The sequence below is a fragment of the Hyperolius riggenbachi genome, chromosome 1 (genome assembly GCF_040937935.1).
Source record: "Hyperolius riggenbachi isolate aHypRig1 chromosome 1, aHypRig1.pri, whole genome shotgun sequence".
In the NCBI taxonomy this organism is placed as follows: Eukaryota; Metazoa; Chordata; class Amphibia; order Anura; family Hyperoliidae; genus Hyperolius; species Hyperolius riggenbachi.
Window position 1 is genome coordinate 91240023 of NC_090646.1, and position 16815 is coordinate 91256837.

General features: G+C 47.9%; 2 protein-coding genes across 7 annotated transcripts in view; one reads left to right on the plus strand and one right to left on the minus strand.

Moving 5' to 3' along the window:
* The window catches only part of LOC137563743 (peroxisomal acyl-coenzyme A oxidase 3-like), a 372185-nt gene that overhangs the window by 267625 nt on the left and 87745 nt on the right, over window positions 1–16815 (plus strand). The gene's annotated exons all lie outside the window — the stretch shown is intronic.
* The window catches only part of LOC137563764 (serine protease HTRA3-like), a 116784-nt gene that overhangs the window by 87645 nt on the left and 12324 nt on the right, over window positions 1–16815 (minus strand). For 2 of the 5 annotated variants that reach the window (XR_011030433.1, XM_068276676.1), the window contains exon 1: window positions 10576–11207. The exons of 2 other annotated variants lie outside the window; for them this stretch is intronic. Coding sequence is in view for 2 of the 3 variants with exons in the window: in XM_068276676.1 (XP_068132777.1) it covers window positions 10576–10987 (412 nt within the window). In the remaining variant the exon portion in view is untranslated. Of the gene's footprint in view, window positions 1–10575; window positions 11208–14626; window positions 14720–16815 lie in introns of those variants that run through there. One more of the 5 variants, XM_068276688.1, reaches the window with a different exon arrangement.

Sequence of the window (16815 nt, forward strand, 5' to 3'; positions counted from 1 at the left end):
CACTCAGTCACCTCACCAACCAACCCACTCCATTAAAGTACCCCACTTTTCAGCCGCCCTTTTAAAAAACTTTTCTCTATACGCCCAAAACATTGAAGATGTCTGGAAGTGGCAGCCAGCGCGGTTTGGGCAAGGGGAAGGGCAGCAAGGGAATCAGGAGGAGAGGGAGCAGCATTGTGGCAAGCCGCGGCCGCGGGCGCGCCACCATGCACAGTTCCGCAGCAGCAGCAGCAGCGTCAGTGGCTAACATTCCTCCCATAGCCACTGGCCGTGGACGCCTTGGGCGCCGCCCAGCAGGAGCATCTGCAACTCACGCTGCAGAGACACAGCAGCAGCAGCGTGTAGCACCTGCTCCCATTTTCCTCCAGCCGGGTCGGAAACGTCCCATTGAGGAAAAGGATGCAGACACTGTGGTGCAACTCATGACGGAGGATGAGCAGCCCGCCATCAGCTCTGCATCCGAGGCCTCCACCCTCACCACCACCACCACCACCACCACCCCCCCTGTTCGCAGCAGCCGCCCAGCAGGGTCTGGGGAGGAGGCCAGTTCACCGTCACTCGCCGACCTGTCATTCAGCAGTCTTTTGACCCCAGGCATCATGAGTAAATTGTCTGCTGTTGTTGGCGATCTTGAGGAGGAGATGCTGATGGGCACTTTGGGGGATGAGGGATTGGACAGCAAGACTGTGGCGACAGTCAAGCAGCCCATCCATGCATCAGGAGAGGAGTTTGGGGGGTCCTCATCCCAGCAGGACATGTTTCAGGAGGGGGAGGATGATGATGACCCGGTGACAGACAGAGACTGGGTGCCACCACCTCCAGGGGATGTCGTCCTCAGCAGCTCTGAGGAGGAGGAGGAGGATGCTCTTGTGGGCCTTGCAAGGAGGCGCATCATTGCAAGCATTGGCAGCAGCAGTAGGCAGGTCCCACAGCCTGCTGGTGTCTCAGGCTCAGCAGCAGCAGCAGCAGCATCTGCCAGTACCACCACCAGCCGCACCCAAGCCCCCCAAGCCCCCCCCCCAACCACCACAGGGAGACAGGCAGCAGCGCTTCCATGCCGTAGGGGGATGTTTAAGTCACCAATCTGGCGATATTTCACCATGCCCACTGTGTACAGCAAGTACGCCACTTGCAACCACTGTCAGCGGAAGTTGAGCAGAGGTGCAGACCCCTTAAAGTTCTTCACCAGCTCGCTCATCAACCACCTTGCGGCTAAACATTTCCACCAGCATGAGGAGTTCCAGAGGCTGAAGGCATCTGGTGCTGGCAGTGGCACCACACCCATCACTGCACAGCCTTCAGCAGCAGCAGCAGCAACAGCAGCCACCCGCCCTCCTGCTCCTCCAGCAGCACCAGCAGGAGTGCGGAAACGCACTGCTCCTCCCCCCTCTGCAACTCCTGCCGCCGACACTGAGGCCTGTTCTGGCAGCCAGTCCTCAGTGGCCTCCTCTGCTGTGTCTGCTGATTCCCGTGTCAGCAAAAGGCCACGCCAGAGCCTTTTGAGCGAGTCCTTCCAGGGGGTGGTTAGGGCTCTGCCTCCCAGCAGCCGTCGCGTGCGGCAGCTGAACGGCTTGCTGGCACGGGCCATGTGCTCCCAACTCCTGCCGTACACGCTCGTGCAGGAGGGGAGCGACATTCGTGCGCTGCTTGCTTGCGCAGCCCCAGACTGGCAGCTCCCCAGCAGACACTTCTTTGCCCGCAAGGCCATTCCTGCACTGCACCGCTTTGTGATGGCCAATGTGGAGCGAGGGCTGGAGCACGCGGTTGGTGAAAGGGTCCACGTCACCATGGACTCCTGGAGCAGCCGCTTCGGGACAGGCCGCTACCTGTCCTTCACTGTCCACTGGGTCAGCTTGGTGGAAGGGGGTGAGGATGGGAGAGCAGCAGCGGGCACAGCAGCAGCAGCAACGCAGTGGGTGGTGCCACCCCGCAGGGTCAGGGGAACTGCAGCAGGTTCCTCCGATCCTCTGCCATCCTCCGGCACACCTGGCCAAACCCCCCGCCTCAGCAGCAGCGTGAAGGCCCGCCACTGCCAAGCGCTGCTGCACTTGGTCAGCCTTGGGAAGACCAAGCTGACGGCAACCCATGTGTTGGCCAAACTCCAGGAGCAGGAGAGGATTTGGCTGACCCCCAGAGGCCTCAGAGTCGGAGAGGTGGTGGCCGACAATGGGGACAATCTGGTTGCCGCAATAGACAGGGGAAACCTGACCCACATCCCCTGTCTTGCCCACGTGCTGAACCTGGTGGTGCAGAAGTTCCTGCGCACCTACCAGGGGATGGGCGAACTGCTGGAAACGGCAAGGAATGTTGTGCGTCACTTCCGGCGCTCGGCTGCAGCCTGTGCGAGCCTGGAAGACGTGCAAAAGGAGCTGGATCTGCCACGCCATCGGCTGATCCTTGACGTTCCGACTCGCTGGAACTCCACCCTGGCGATGTTGGAGCGTCTGGTTGAACAGAGGCACGCTGTCAAACAGTACCTTGCCCTGGCCACTGTTTCCGCAGCTCAGAGAAGGGACAAGACCAGCAACATCCCGTCCATCGTCCCCGATGATGACTGGAGGCACATGCAGCAGGTGTGCTTTGTGCTGGCTCCCTTCCTGCAGGCCACAAACATGGTGAGCAGGGACCATGCTATGGTCTGCGAGTGGGTGCCCCTGGTTTCTCTGCTGAACAGGGCCCTCGATGCTTTGCTGGAACAGGGAGCGGCAGCCTTGGACCAGCAGGAGCGGCAACCAGCTGCGCAGTCCACCTCTGAGGGGGAGGAGGAGGAGGACTTGGTGGAGGTCCCTGACCTGGCTGCTGATGAGGGGGATCAGCACAGCGCAGCTGAGTTGGTGCGGGGGTGGAGAGAGGATGAGGCGGCAGAGGAGGAGGATGAGGACAGCACTGACGTCGATGTGCCAGCAGACGTGGCCCGCCTCTTCCCAATGGCAGTGCACATGCTGACGTGCCTGCGCAGGGACCCCAGGGTGATCCAGATGAAGCAGAGGGAGGAGATCTGGATCAGCATGATGTTGGACCCACGCCTCAAGGGGAAGTTGAGCCAGTTCCTGCCGCCTGCAGGAGGAGACCCAGCGCAACAAATAAGGAGCTTGCAGCAGGCCCTTGTTGAGCGCTTGGAGGAAGCCTTCCCCCAGCCTTCCACCCCCACTGTCCAGCAGCCAGCACAGAGGCAGCAGCAGGTGCCTGCATCCAGCAGCAGCAAGCGCCCCACAGACCTGCTGTCTCTCAGCCACGAGCTCTACAGGACTGTAGAGGCTCCGGCAGCAGTGACTAGAGAGGAGATGCATGCAGCAGCATCCTCCTCCGGTCACAGCCAGCGCCTGACCCGCATGGTGGCTGACTACATGGGGTCGTACAGCGGGCTTGACAGCGATGCCCCTGTTGATCCCATGGAGTATTGGGTCAAGCGCATGGAGATCTGGAGCGAGCTGGCGCAGTACGCCCTGGAAGTGCTGTCCTGCCCCCCTTCCAGCGTGCTGTCCGAGCGCTGCTTCAGTGCAGCTGGTGGCGTGGTCACCGAGAAACGCTCACGTCTGTCTCACAAGTCTGTGGACAGACTGACGTTTCTCAAGATGAACCAGGCGTGGGTGGAAGGCGAGTTCCTGGCCCCTGTTGTCGGCGAGAGGGGGACATGAACTGGCTGCCGGAACCATCGTTAATGTGCCTTACCACCCTTTACCACCTCCTGGCTCCTGCTCACTAAGCCAGCCTGGTTCACTTTGACTGTTACGTCGCCTGCAGCCACACATTTTACACCTACAGTGGGCTGCTGTGTACTGCCCTTCTGCTGTCTGTCTGTGTTTCCCACTGCCAGGGTACACAGAATTACCTTCTTCTGCTGCCACTCTGCCACCAGCTATTACGTCAAACAATAGCTATATTGGTTGTAAAACCAAAAACCAAAAAACCATTAAAAAAAAAAAAAAAGGTTTAATTTTTCTGAGGTGCCCGGGTTGAAAACTGTGTTGTCCCAGTTGTGTATTGGACACAATGTGGGCTGCACGACCGCTGTCTGGGACCTCCTGTTGTGTTTATTTACAGCCCTGGTATCACCGCTAGGTACCAGGGCTATTATGTCACGCTGCCTACCTGCTGCCACACTCACACTGCTCCTCCATACCTCCTCCTGCTGCTGCTGCTGCTGTCTGTGTTTCCCACTGCCAGGGTACACAGATGATTTACCTTCTGCTGCCACTCTGCCACCAGCTATTACGTCAAACAATAGCTGCTCGCCTACTCCTCCATTCCTCCTCCTGCTGCTGCTGCTGTCTGTCTGTGTTTCCCACTGCCAGGGTACACAGAATTACCTTCTTCTGCTGCCACTCTGCCACCAGCTATTACGTCAAACAATAGCTATATTGGTTGTAAAACCAAAAACCAAAAAACCATTAAAAAAAAAAAAAAAAAGGTTTAATTTTTCTGAGGTGCCCGGGTTGAAAACTGTGTTGTCCCAGTTGTGTATTGGACACAATGTGGGCTGCACGACCGCTGTCTGGGACCTCCTGTTGTGTTTATTTACAGCCCTGGTATCACCGCTAGGTACCAGGGCTATTATGTCACGCTGCCTACCTGCTGCCACACTCACACTGCTCCTCCATACCTCCTCCTGCTGCTGCTGCTGCTGTCTGTCTGTGTTTCCCACTGCCAGGGTACACTACACAGATGATTTACCTTCTGCTGCCACTCTGCCACCAGCTATTACGTCAAACAATAGCTGCTCACATTACTCCTCCATTCCTCCTGCTGCTGTTGCTGTCTGTCTGTGTTTCCCACTGCCAGGGTACACAGAATTACCTTCTGCTGCCACTCTGCCACCAGCTATTACGTCAAACAATAGCTATATTGGTTGCAAAACCAAAACCAAACAAACCATTAAAAAAAAAAAAAGGTTTAATTTTTCTGAGGTGCCCGGGTTGAAAACTGTGTTGTCCCAGTTGTGTATTGGACACAATGTGGGCTGCACGACCGCTGTCTGGGACCTCCTGTTGTGTTTATTTACAGCCCTGGTATCACCGCTAGGTACCAGGGCTATTATGTCACGGCGAGCTGCCTGCCTCATTGACTGCCTGCTGCCACACACTCATCCTCCTCCTCCTGCTGCTGAATTTACCTCCTGCTGTCTTTGTGTTTCCACTGCCAGGGAGCACATACAATGGCGCTTCCAACATGCGTGCGCCCACCAGCTATTTGTTACGCTCAAAAATAGCTGCATTTCTTTAAAAAAAAATTGAAAAGAGAAATACGTGAAGATGATGAAGAAGAAGATGAAAAAGAAGAAGAAGATAAAGAAGAAGAAGATGAAGAAGATGAAGAAGAAGAAGATGAAGAAGAAGATGAAGAAGATGATGAAGAAGAAGATGAAAAAGAAGAAGAAGATGAAGAAGATGAAGAAGAAGATGAAGAAGAAGAAGATGAAGAAGATGAAGAAGAAGATGAAGAAGAAGAAGATGAAGAAGAAGAAGAAGAAGATGAAGAAGATGAAGAAGAAGAAGATGAAGAAGAAGAAGATGAAGAAGAAGAAGAAGAAGATGAAGAAGAAGAAGAAGAAGAAGATGAAGAAGAAGAAGAAGAAGAAGAAGAAGAAGATGAAGAAGATGAAGATGAAGAAGATGAAGAAGAAGATGATGAAGAAGATGAAGATGAAGATGAAGAAGATGAAGAAGAAGATGATGAAGAAGAAGATGATGAAGATGATGAAGAAGAAGAAGAAGATGATGATGAAGAAGAAGAAGATGAAGAAGAAGATGAAGAAGATGATGAAGAAGAAGATGAAAAAGAAGAAGAAGATGAAGAAGATGAAGAAGAAGATGAAGAAGAAGAAGATGAAGAAGAAGAAGAAGAAGATGAAGAAGATGAAGAAGAAGAAGATGAAGAAGAAGAAGATGAAGAAGAAGATGAAGAAGAAGAAGAAGAAGAAGATGAAGAAGAAGAAGAAGATGAAGAAGAAGAAGATGAAGAAGATGAAGATGAAGAAGAAGAAGAAGATGAAGATGAAGATGAAGAAGAAGATGAAGAAGATGAAGAAGAAGATGATGAAGAAGAAGAAGAAGAAGATGATGAAGATGATGAAGAAGAAGAAGAAGATGATGAAGAAGAAGAAGAAGAAGAAGAAGATGATGATGAAGAAGAAGAAGATGATGATGAAGAAGAAGAAGAAGAAGATGATGAAGAAGAAGAAGAAGAAGAAGAAGATGAAGAAGAAGAAGAAGAAGAAGAAGATATAGAAGAAGAAGATCTAGAAGAAGAAGAAGAACGATAAAGAAGAAGAAGAACAAGTATATACAGTAACACTACTGAACAAAATTTAGGACACAACTTCTCTTTCCACATTTTTTTTTAAAGGAACATCCCCACATAATCACTTGCTGTTGTTACTTGGAAAAAAAGATGTTTCTTGCATCATTCACCCTCAAAACAAGTGTTGGAAGCTATTTAAGGCCAATTCGAATAGTCAGCTCGAATAGTGAGCTCGAATACCGACTCGAATAGTGAGCTCGAAGTCCGAGGTCGAATCGAATAGTAAAAATTATTCGACTCGAATATTCGACTGACCTCGAATAATTTACTATTCGAATTCGACCAAACTCGAATTTTAAAAAGGGGTATTTGAGCATCACTAGTGGAAACGGGCACTTAAAGTGAACCTTAAGTCAGAAAAAAAGAATGAGTTTTACTCACCTGGGGCTTCTACCAGCCCCCTGCAGAAGTCCTGTGCCCTCGCAGCCACTCACTAATCCTCTAGTCCCCCGCTGCCAGCTAGTTTCGTTTTTGCCGACAGGCCCGTCGGGACTGGCCACGCGTAGCTTTTTCTGCATTCCCGACTGTAATTAGCGCTATTGCGGCCCGCAACGCATACAAAAATACGCGTTGCCGCATATCTATGCGTTCGTAATGAGGCAACCCGTATTTTTTGACTAATTACAGTCGGGAATGCAGAAAAAGCTACGCGTGGCCAGTCCTGACGGGCCTGTCGGCAAAAACGAAACTAGCTGGCAGCGGGGGACCAGAGGATTAGTGAGTGGCTGCGAGGGCACAGGACTGCTGCAGGGGGCTGGTAGAAGCCCAAGGTGAATAAAACTCATTTTTTTTTCTGGCTTAAGTGTCTCTTTAAGCAATACCAGTTGCCTGGCTGTCCTGCTGATCCTTGCCATTATGTTTCTGAAACTATTGTCAGATCTGACAAGATTAGCTGCATGCTTGTTGCTGGTGGGATTTAGATGCTACTGCAACCAAATAGATCAGCAGGGCTGCCAGGCAACTGGTATTGTTTAAAAGGAAATAAATATGGCAGCCTCCCTCCATATCCCTCTCACTACAGTTGTCCTTTAAAACTTGCCAATAAAATGCATTTTAACCCCCCAGCAAACAAACAAATACTCAAAATAATTTTGATAGCACTTTTTCATGTACTTTTTGGTATGTTTTCCATTGCAAAGAGCAAAACATTTATTATCTATTGAAGATGAAAATTTATCTTCTAGGAGAAAATACAGGAGAAAAAGTGAATTGCCTATGGGACAAAGTGAACCTGAACTCAGAACTTCCTCTCTGCTCTAAAAGGCAAGCAACAGTATAATAACACAAACCATGCAATCATTCTGCAGTATGTTTACTTCCTGCTTTCATGGAAGCAGACATGGCCTCAATTCACTAAGCTTATCTCCTGTCTTTAATAACATTTCTAGAGTTGTTACCATGGTGATAAGGCATGTAGTATTCAGGAAACATTTTACCTCTGGCAAACCTAAAGTTAACTCTTCTGTCTTTAAGTTAACTCTCCAATCCTTAAAATAACTCCAGAGTTAAAGACCGGCTGTTAATTAACTGTGTGTGAAAATAACTACAGAGGAGGTAAATTTAAATTAACTACAGAGGAGGTAACTTAAGGAATGAAGAGATAAGATAACTCTCTCACTATGTGGAGGTAAGTTATCTCTTGCCTTATTATCTCCAGCATGATCTTAGTGAATTGAGGCCATAGAGTTAACATCCTGTGTTTACAAATTAGCTGCTCTGCTGTGGCAGAGGAGATTCCTGGGCTGACACAGCTGAGGGATCAAATTACAGTTGTGATTAGTCACAGATGAGCGGGAATTAGACAGGCTAAACTCTCTAAATCCATACAGGGTTCATTCTCTATGTTTTCTCTCTCCTGTTCAAGTCCACTTTAATTCTCTGATAGCATCCCAGAGGCCAGTGAACCCTGAGGTCACGGGTGCGTATTATGACGGCGCGGCTCAGTTTGGCGCGGGGAGAGCCAAATGACAGCTTTCCCCACTGCTGCAAAACTATTCCCCCTCCGAGTTGTCGCAGGGCGTGCATCATAGCATCGCTGCTATGACGGCGCCAAGTTTCGGCGCTCGGCTCTGAAAGCCGCGCGCCAAAATGAACTGATCCGCTGAGGTCACATACTGGGCTAGGTGCCCATTAATGATCCAATCTTGATGATACAATCTTATCACTTCTATGTAATATGTAATATGATAAGCTACCTCAAGTATTCCTCCAAAGTATATTCTACCTTTCTGCTGACTAGATTTTGTAAGATTACACAATCAAGATTGCATCATTGATGGGCACTTTCAGTGATGAGCAGAGTATTCTCTAAACATACAATCCTCCACTGAACCAGGAAGTGAAATCTGTGCAAGCAAATAAAAGACACTAGTTATAGATCAATCAGTCAGCAACTGTTACACAAATGCAGTGGACCTGCATTCTTGCACAGAAGAAAAACAGAGAGAAATGCACCCTGTATGTATTTAGAGAATTAAGCCTGTTTAATTCCCCTCTGTGACCTGATCAATGTAACACTTGTCAGCTGGCTGCCTCGGCAGAGCACCTAATTTGTAAACACAGGGTGTTAACCCTATGTCTGCTTCCATGAAAGCAGGAAGTAGACATGCTGCACATGTATTGCAGGATTTGTATCAGCTGTAACAAAGAAATGTTTTTCTTTAAAGGTTATTATGCTGTTGTGTATCTTTTACAGCAGAGAGGAAGTTTTGAGTTCAGGTCCGCTTTAACTGATTGGCTGGTAGTGTATTTACTTTGCTAGCACAGCTTCCTCTTCCTGGGTGAGCAGTGTTTTGTCTCTCCAGTGCTAATGGTCTTATGGCATAGATTGGGTACAAACCAATAAAGTGCAGTAGCCCATAGAATCTACCGGTATTCAATTCTCAACAGTTTAATATTATCAGGACAAGACAAGACAAATAACATTTATATCGCGCTTTTCTCCTGGCGGACTCAAAGCGCCAGAGCTGCAGCCTCTAGGGCACGCTCTATAGGCAGTAGCAGTGTTAGGGAGACTTGCCTAAGGTCTCCTACTGAATAGCTGCTGGCTTACTGATCAGGCAGAGCCAAGATTCGAACCCTGGGCTCCTGTGTCAGAGGCAGAGCCCTTAACCATTACACCATCCAGCCACAGGACAAGGTAATGTGACTTCTACTGGTCCGTTAAGGTTTCTGATCTTTTTACAAAGGGAAATAAATGTAATATCAGTCAGAGTCGGATTTGTACTCTTTACCGCCCTAGGCCACTGTCACCAGCTGCCCCCCCCCCCTTCAGTATAGGTAGCAGATGACCCCTCACCCCTTCCTTCTAGTATAGGTAGCCTGATGATCCCCCCCCCCCCCAATATAGGTAGTCAGATGACTCCTCCCCCCTTTCCCTCCAGTATAGGTAGCCAGTTGACCTCCTCCCCCTTTCCTGACTCCCTTAATCCCTCCTTTTCCCACCACCCTTCAGCATAGGTAGCCAGCTCACCTTCACACCGCAGCAGCCATCAGTGTCACTCATTTCTTCACTCGTCTCCAGTGCAGAAGCTTCCTCTTCCTTTCCGTCTCCAATGCTGCCCAAGTCCATACAATGCAAACATACACAGAGAGCAAGGTGGCTGCTACACAGGCCACAGCAGAGTACTGCGGTCAGGCACTTGCGTGATCTACCCCCAATGCAAGCTTGCATATGCTACACCAGTTTAGCCTGCTGCTTTGGTGTCCTTGCTCCTGTGGTGCCCTAGGCCATGGCCTAGGAGGCCTTGGCCTAAATCCGGCCCTGATATCAGTGACATACATTCTATAGGCAGCGTATGATAAGCTATAATTGCATTATGGCCAATATCAAAAGTTACAGATAATCCACCTTTACAGTACCTGTTTTAGCTCTTTAACTAAACAATATGACACAGAGGCCCATATGCAATTTACTTTTTCTCCTGATTTTTCTCCTAGGTGATAATATCACACCTTATCAAAAGAATACCATTCAAGGCGCCCGCAAGCAAGAAAATACTCAGAATAATTTTGATAGTACTTTTCCACCTGCTTTTTGGTACTTTTTTTAAATTGCAGAGTGCTGATAAGTTATTTCAAACAGGAGGAGAAAAAGTATCTCTTAGGAGAAAATCCAGGAGAGAAAGTGAATTGAATAAGGGTCAGAATGTTTCATACAGGCAAGGCATGCTGTGAGCTGCAGTACTACACACAAGAGTCAACCTTTGTCAATATATTTCTATAGCTATTTAATACCCCCCCCATAGAGCTGATAAGATGCATGTTCCTCCTTACCCGATTGGCAGGCTCCCTTGTGCACCTGCACCAAAGGGGGATGCCCTTTCTGCAGCGCCCTCCTGCTGGCCAGCTTGAGTTGGCATACATTGTCATAGGTCTGGCCATCGTTGGCGCATACCAGATACTCATGCTTGCACTGGCATGTCCCCTTGGCACCTCTCTTGCCAGGTGGTGGTTTGCACTGCAGAGTGTCCCCACAGGGTGGGTCTCCTTCCCGGCCACAGGATTCCCCCTCGCCCGCCGCACAGATCAGGCAGCAATTGCAGCGGTCGGGCACATAGCCACTGGGGCACACGGGACTCGGGCACCTGGTGACATCACAGCGGGACGGACAACTGGAAACGGAACCCTGGAGGAAAAAGAGGGGGATCAAGAGGAACAAGGAAGTGCAGCAAGGTGACCCCTTCATTGTAGGCACTGCGTGGACAGGCTGGAACTCACTCCTAGCTGGACAATTAGATGATCTTCTATACCCTGTAGGCTATATGATGATGTGCAGCAGTGATCCTCCAGGGGACTGTAGCAGACAGCTGTGCAATCTCTGCAGTGGAGGCAATCAGGGGTAGTCAGAGTCCTATTGCACAGTGTATAGTGTGTGAGGCTAGCAGAGATACACTGTTTTATGTAAGAGTATTGTGAGGGACTGTATGAGTCAGGGGGAGTTACGTGGGCTGGAGCTGTGATGTTCACACTCCTAAAAGTCAGCCTCCACTGCCCCCCTCCCCACCCACTCTGCTGCTCTCTGGCACTGAGTGGAGGGAGAGGATGAGGGTGGCATTTCCTCGTTTATGCCAGCTCTCCGCCTCGGTGACAGCGGCCTGTTCAGCCCCACTCAGCAGACTTTTCAGCTTGTTTCTCAAAGTTAGCAGATGAAAAGTTAACGGCGGCCACTGATGCCTCAGGAATATGAGAAGTGATGGCTCGGCGAGCTGCTGAAACACTCGCATTACATCATACGGTAACTGCAAGCATCTCACAACCTGGCTCACAGGCCTCAATTCACGGAGCATTATCAAACGTTCATCAAACACTTTATCAAACGTTTGATAATTTACCTCATGGGTAAAATCTCATTTTGAATTCACTAAGGTGTTATATATTTGTGGAACGTTTTATCGGTAAAACATTCGATAAATATATAACACCTTAGTGAATTTAAAATGAGAGTTTACCCATGAGGTAAATTATCAAACGTTTGATAAACGTTTGATAATGTTCCGTGAATTGAGGCCACAGGCTCCTGTGCGGGCTTCTTAGTGAGGTTAAAATTACTGTATTTTCCATATAACAAAAATGCTTGCAGAGTTACATAAAAAAAAAATAAACTAGAAAGGCAGTAGAATCCACAGACTCTCCCGATAGAGTAGTGGTGGCAGCTGTCCCTTCCACTTTATAGTACAATCTTTTTGCCTCCTTCTTAAACAAACATACTGTCATTAAGTTACATTAGTTATGTTAATTAGAATAGATAGGTAATATAATCTCTTACCCACCCCGTTTTAAAAGAACAGGCAAATGTTTGTGATTCATGGGGGCTGCCATCTTTGTCATGGGGGCAGCCATCTTTTTGGTTGAAAGGAGGTGACAGGGAGCAGGAGACACAGTTCCAACTGTCCTGTGTCCTGATCACCCCTTCCAGCTGCATGTGCCAGGCTTCAAATGTCAAATTAAAAATGTAAAAAAAAAAATTGCACCAAAACAGCAGAACGAGAACAACAACATTAGAAATCCCATCATGCTTTGCACTGCATTAGGGGAAAAATGCCCGGGCAGTTTTTTTCTGTGCAGCTAAATATGAGGCTTGTATAAGAGAAAAAAAGTTCTGATGCTGTGAAACAGTTAAAGAAACACCAGGCCTTTCAGTGCTGCTGAGTCAATTTTTAGTCTGGAGGTTCACTTTAAAGTGGAATGAAAACCAGCATGTCTTCTTTGCTCTAAAACATTATTTACAGCATATAATATACTAACACTATTTTTTTTTTGTAAAACAGCATTCAAAGGCTTAAATCACAGGACTGACTTTTTCTCCTGCAGGGGCAGCCGCATCCCAACTAATGATAACCTTATCTTGTGTTTACTAGATATTAGCCCCCCACCAAATCTTACTAATAAAGCCAAGTGACTATCAGTAGAGATGGTCCGAACAGTTTGCTGTCGAACGGTTCCCGGTGAACTTTCGGGGTTCGCGATCGCAGAGAACCGCGAACTTTACCGGAAGTTCGATTTGCCCCCATAGTGCATCATTAGGGTCAACTTTGACCCTCTACCTCACAGTCAGCAGCCACATTGTAGCCAATCAGGCTACACTCCCTCCTGGAGCCACTCCCCTCCTTACAAAAGGCAGGCAGCATCAGCCATTTTACTCACTCATGTGCCTGCAGTAATTAGAGAAGGGAAAGCTGCTGCAAACACTCATAGGGAAAGCGCAGTTAGGCTCTTGTAGGCTTCTTAGCTTGCTCCTTGCTGATTCTTATTGCTAAAAAAGCACCCCTCAACATCTCTTTTAAGAGCTAATCTTGTTTTGTGATCTATTTTTTTTGTGTGTGTCCCACTGACACTTGTGTTGCATAGACAGCCTTGGTAATTTCTACTGTGTGTGCCACTGCCAGGCCCAGCACATTCAGTGACTACCTGTGTGCATGACAGGTGCACATTGTAATACCCATTACTGCATATACCTACCTGTTGTTCACTGTGCACCCACCTACCTACGTGAGCTGAGGGCACGCAGTGTCACTGTGCCTGTCCGGTACCTGTCTGTGTGTGACAGGTGCACATTGTATTACCCATCACTGCATATACCTACCTGCTGTTGTTCACTTCAGTGCACTCACCTACCTACGTGAGCTGAGCGCACACAGTGTCACTGTGCCTGTCCGGTACCTGTCTGTGTGTGACAGGTGCACATTGTAATACCCATCACTGCATATACCTACCTGCTGTTGTTCACTTCAGTGCACCCACCTACCTACATGAGCGCACGCAGTGTCACTGTGCCTGTCCGGTACCTGTCTGTGTGTGACAGGTGAACATTGTAATACCCATCACTGCATATACCTACCTGCTGTTGTTCACTTCAGTGCACCCACCTACCTACGTGAGCGCACGCAGTGTCACTGTGCCTGTCCGGTACCTGTCTGTGTGTGACTGACAGGTGCACATTGTAAACCAATTACTGCATATACCTACCTGCTGTTGTTCACTTCAGTGCACCCACCCACCTACGTGAGCACACGCAGTGTCACTATGCCTGTCCGGTACCTGTCTGTGTGTGACTGACAGGTGCACATTGTAATACCCATCACTGCATATACCTACCTGCTGTGACTGACAGGTGCACACTGTCATACTCATTACTGCATATACCTACCTGTTGTTCACTTCAGTGCACCCACCTACCTACGTGAGCGCATGCAGTGTCACTGTGCCTGTCTGGTACCTGTCTGTGTGTGACTGACAGGTGCACTTTGTAATACCCATCACTGCATATACCTACCTGTTGTTCACAGTGCACCAACCTACCTACGTGAGTGCACACAGGGTGATACACCACTCCATGCATACCTGTTAACTGCACCTGTGTGACTGCACATTGTATTAGTCAAGTCAGTGCATACCTTTCACTTCATCCCCCTTGATATGGACAAAAACAGACAAAACAGGTAGAGGCAGAGGTAGAGGCAGACCCAGAGGAAGGCCACCCGGCAGGTCTGTGCGTGGTTGTGTTGATGTGTTTTCGTGCGGCCCTGGCCCAAAGTACAGTGCTCAGAGGAAGGCACGTCCCATCAACTCCCAAGATTGTCAGGACGTGGTTGACTATTTAACACAAAACACCTCATCTTCCGCAGCCATCAGCGCTACTACAAGCACCACATCCGCTGCATTTGACACTTCGCAGGAGTTAATTGGTGGGGAATTAACTGATTCACAGCCATTATTGTTACAACCAGATGAAGGCGCTAAGCAAGTTACACCACCTCATACAGTATGTCTGAGTTAGGCGGCGACACTATGGACGTAACGTGTGAGGAGGAGGAGGATGAAGTACCTGCTGTTGGTGCAGTTTTGGAGGTGTCTGAGGCAAGGGAAGCTGGGCAGGATGATTATGATGATTAAGATGATACGGATGCCACGTGGGATCCTAAGAGACAAGATAACCAAAAGTTACCAAACACATAAAGGGAAATACTCACTCCCTAACAGTTCTCTGCTGCTTATATAAAGCCTGCAGGCTGCTTGTAAGCCAATAAGAAGTGCACACACACATTACACCTAGTCTGCAGTAATCAATTAAGCAGAGGCTGAGCAATTCAGCCAGTCGTTGGAGAGGGCTTCAGTTGCATATAGACAATGGCTATATGTGAAAAAAAAAGAAAAAAGGAACCCCCTCCTTTGTAGTCTAATAATAACAACAGGCATTCAACCAGGTATAACTCAGGACACCAGGAATAGCGACAAAAATCTTTATTGGTTACCAGCTAATAAATTTAAAACCAATTAAAAACAACAGCCAGACCTGGTACATGTGTCCTAAATAATAAATAAACAATTGAGTCTGATGAAAAGTATCAATGGTATGGTTTCTTCTGGTTGCTCCTGTGATAAATAGTCACAGCAGAGTCCAATTTATTTATAAGATATTGATAATATGGACTTCTGCTTCACAGGTAGCTATCCCAGAAGAAACATACAAACATATATAAATAACTACTGATTTCACATACCTCCTGCTAAAAAATGAAGTGCTAGTGCTTGAAAAGGCTGAATAAAACATTTGGAAACTCCCTGATAGAGTTAAAGTGACAACTGTGCGTGAACCAACACTCAAATTGGTTGAATATACAAAACGGCTTCAGAAAACACTACATAAACATGGTGAAAAAATAGATAAATAAAAAATAAAAAAAGGGGGTGCAAACTAACAATTGATTATTTTAGCTTGTATGGACAAAAGCTGAAATAAAGTGAAGATTAGTGCAGGAAGATGGCCGCAATGGCCAGTCAAAGTCGACCTAAAGTGCAGGAATGAGCAGGAAGGATGATCGTAAGAGAACAAAAAGACTCACCAAGTAAATAAGGTTGGAGGACCAGGAAAGGCTGTACAGCGCTGCCCGCGCTGTCCCACTAGTTCCGCCGAAGCTGCCAAGGGACGATCTAATAGGGAAGCTGGCGCAGTTTAAATAATCCCCCTGGACGCGGCCGCGTCATCAGCTTGACCCCACGTGCCGTCAAAAGCGTCAGCACAAAAGGTCAGCCAAGCGTATGTTGAGACGCATAAGGACTGGTGGTACGCATAAGAAATCCTATTGCTGCCATCGAGTGGGCTCATGACAAATTGCGTAGAAAATCAAGTATGAAAATGAAAGAAGCTACAGATAGAGGAATTTGCCGCCACCCAGTGGAGAAAAGAGAAATTACAATTATGGAAATAATTCATAAAAACAAAGACTTTCCACATAATCCCTGGATATCCCAAGTAAATACCCAATTGCTTGGAGTATGCATAAATAGATGATTACAATCATATACTAAAAAGCTTCCTATAAGCATCATTACCAATACAACTATTATATTTGTTAAAGCACAATAAAAACAGTATTCCAGAATATGCCCTCAATCAGAAAAGCAGCCAAACACCAATCAATAAACGTAAGAATTTTCTCATGTTGATGCAGAAGTCCAAATCACAGAGAGTCCATACAGGAGGGTTCTCTCATTCCAGGCACCCGAGGCATTCCAGATCCCACATCCTGAACAGGGGTATCAACCAATTAGTCCTAGAAAGGAGACAAACAATGTGCATAAATATACACATATTCAATCAACGCAAAAAAACAAATGTCTCCCAAGAGTACTCAGGCCCTAATAACAGGGAAAACAGTTTTTGGGAAAAGAAGAAAAGACCAGTCCTCTTACCTCGGACTGTAGAATTATAGGCTACGATCACCATCTACTCACCAAATGGAGATCAAAAATATAGACGTGTCCACTAATAACAGGCCCTCTTCAATGGCTATATGGCCAGCAGGGGGCACCAGCGTGCAGGATACTCCCTCTCATCTTCCCCCCCTACTAACTAAACTGCATGGGAATCTACAATAAAATTAAAAACAATAGTGCACACGCCAGGCAGGGGCCCCGGGAACTCTCATTGCCCGGGACCCCAGAACCAGCATGTAACACTATATGTGAGCGCAGTCAAGCCCTGGAGCTGCCACCACCAGGAGCCTGTCCCCA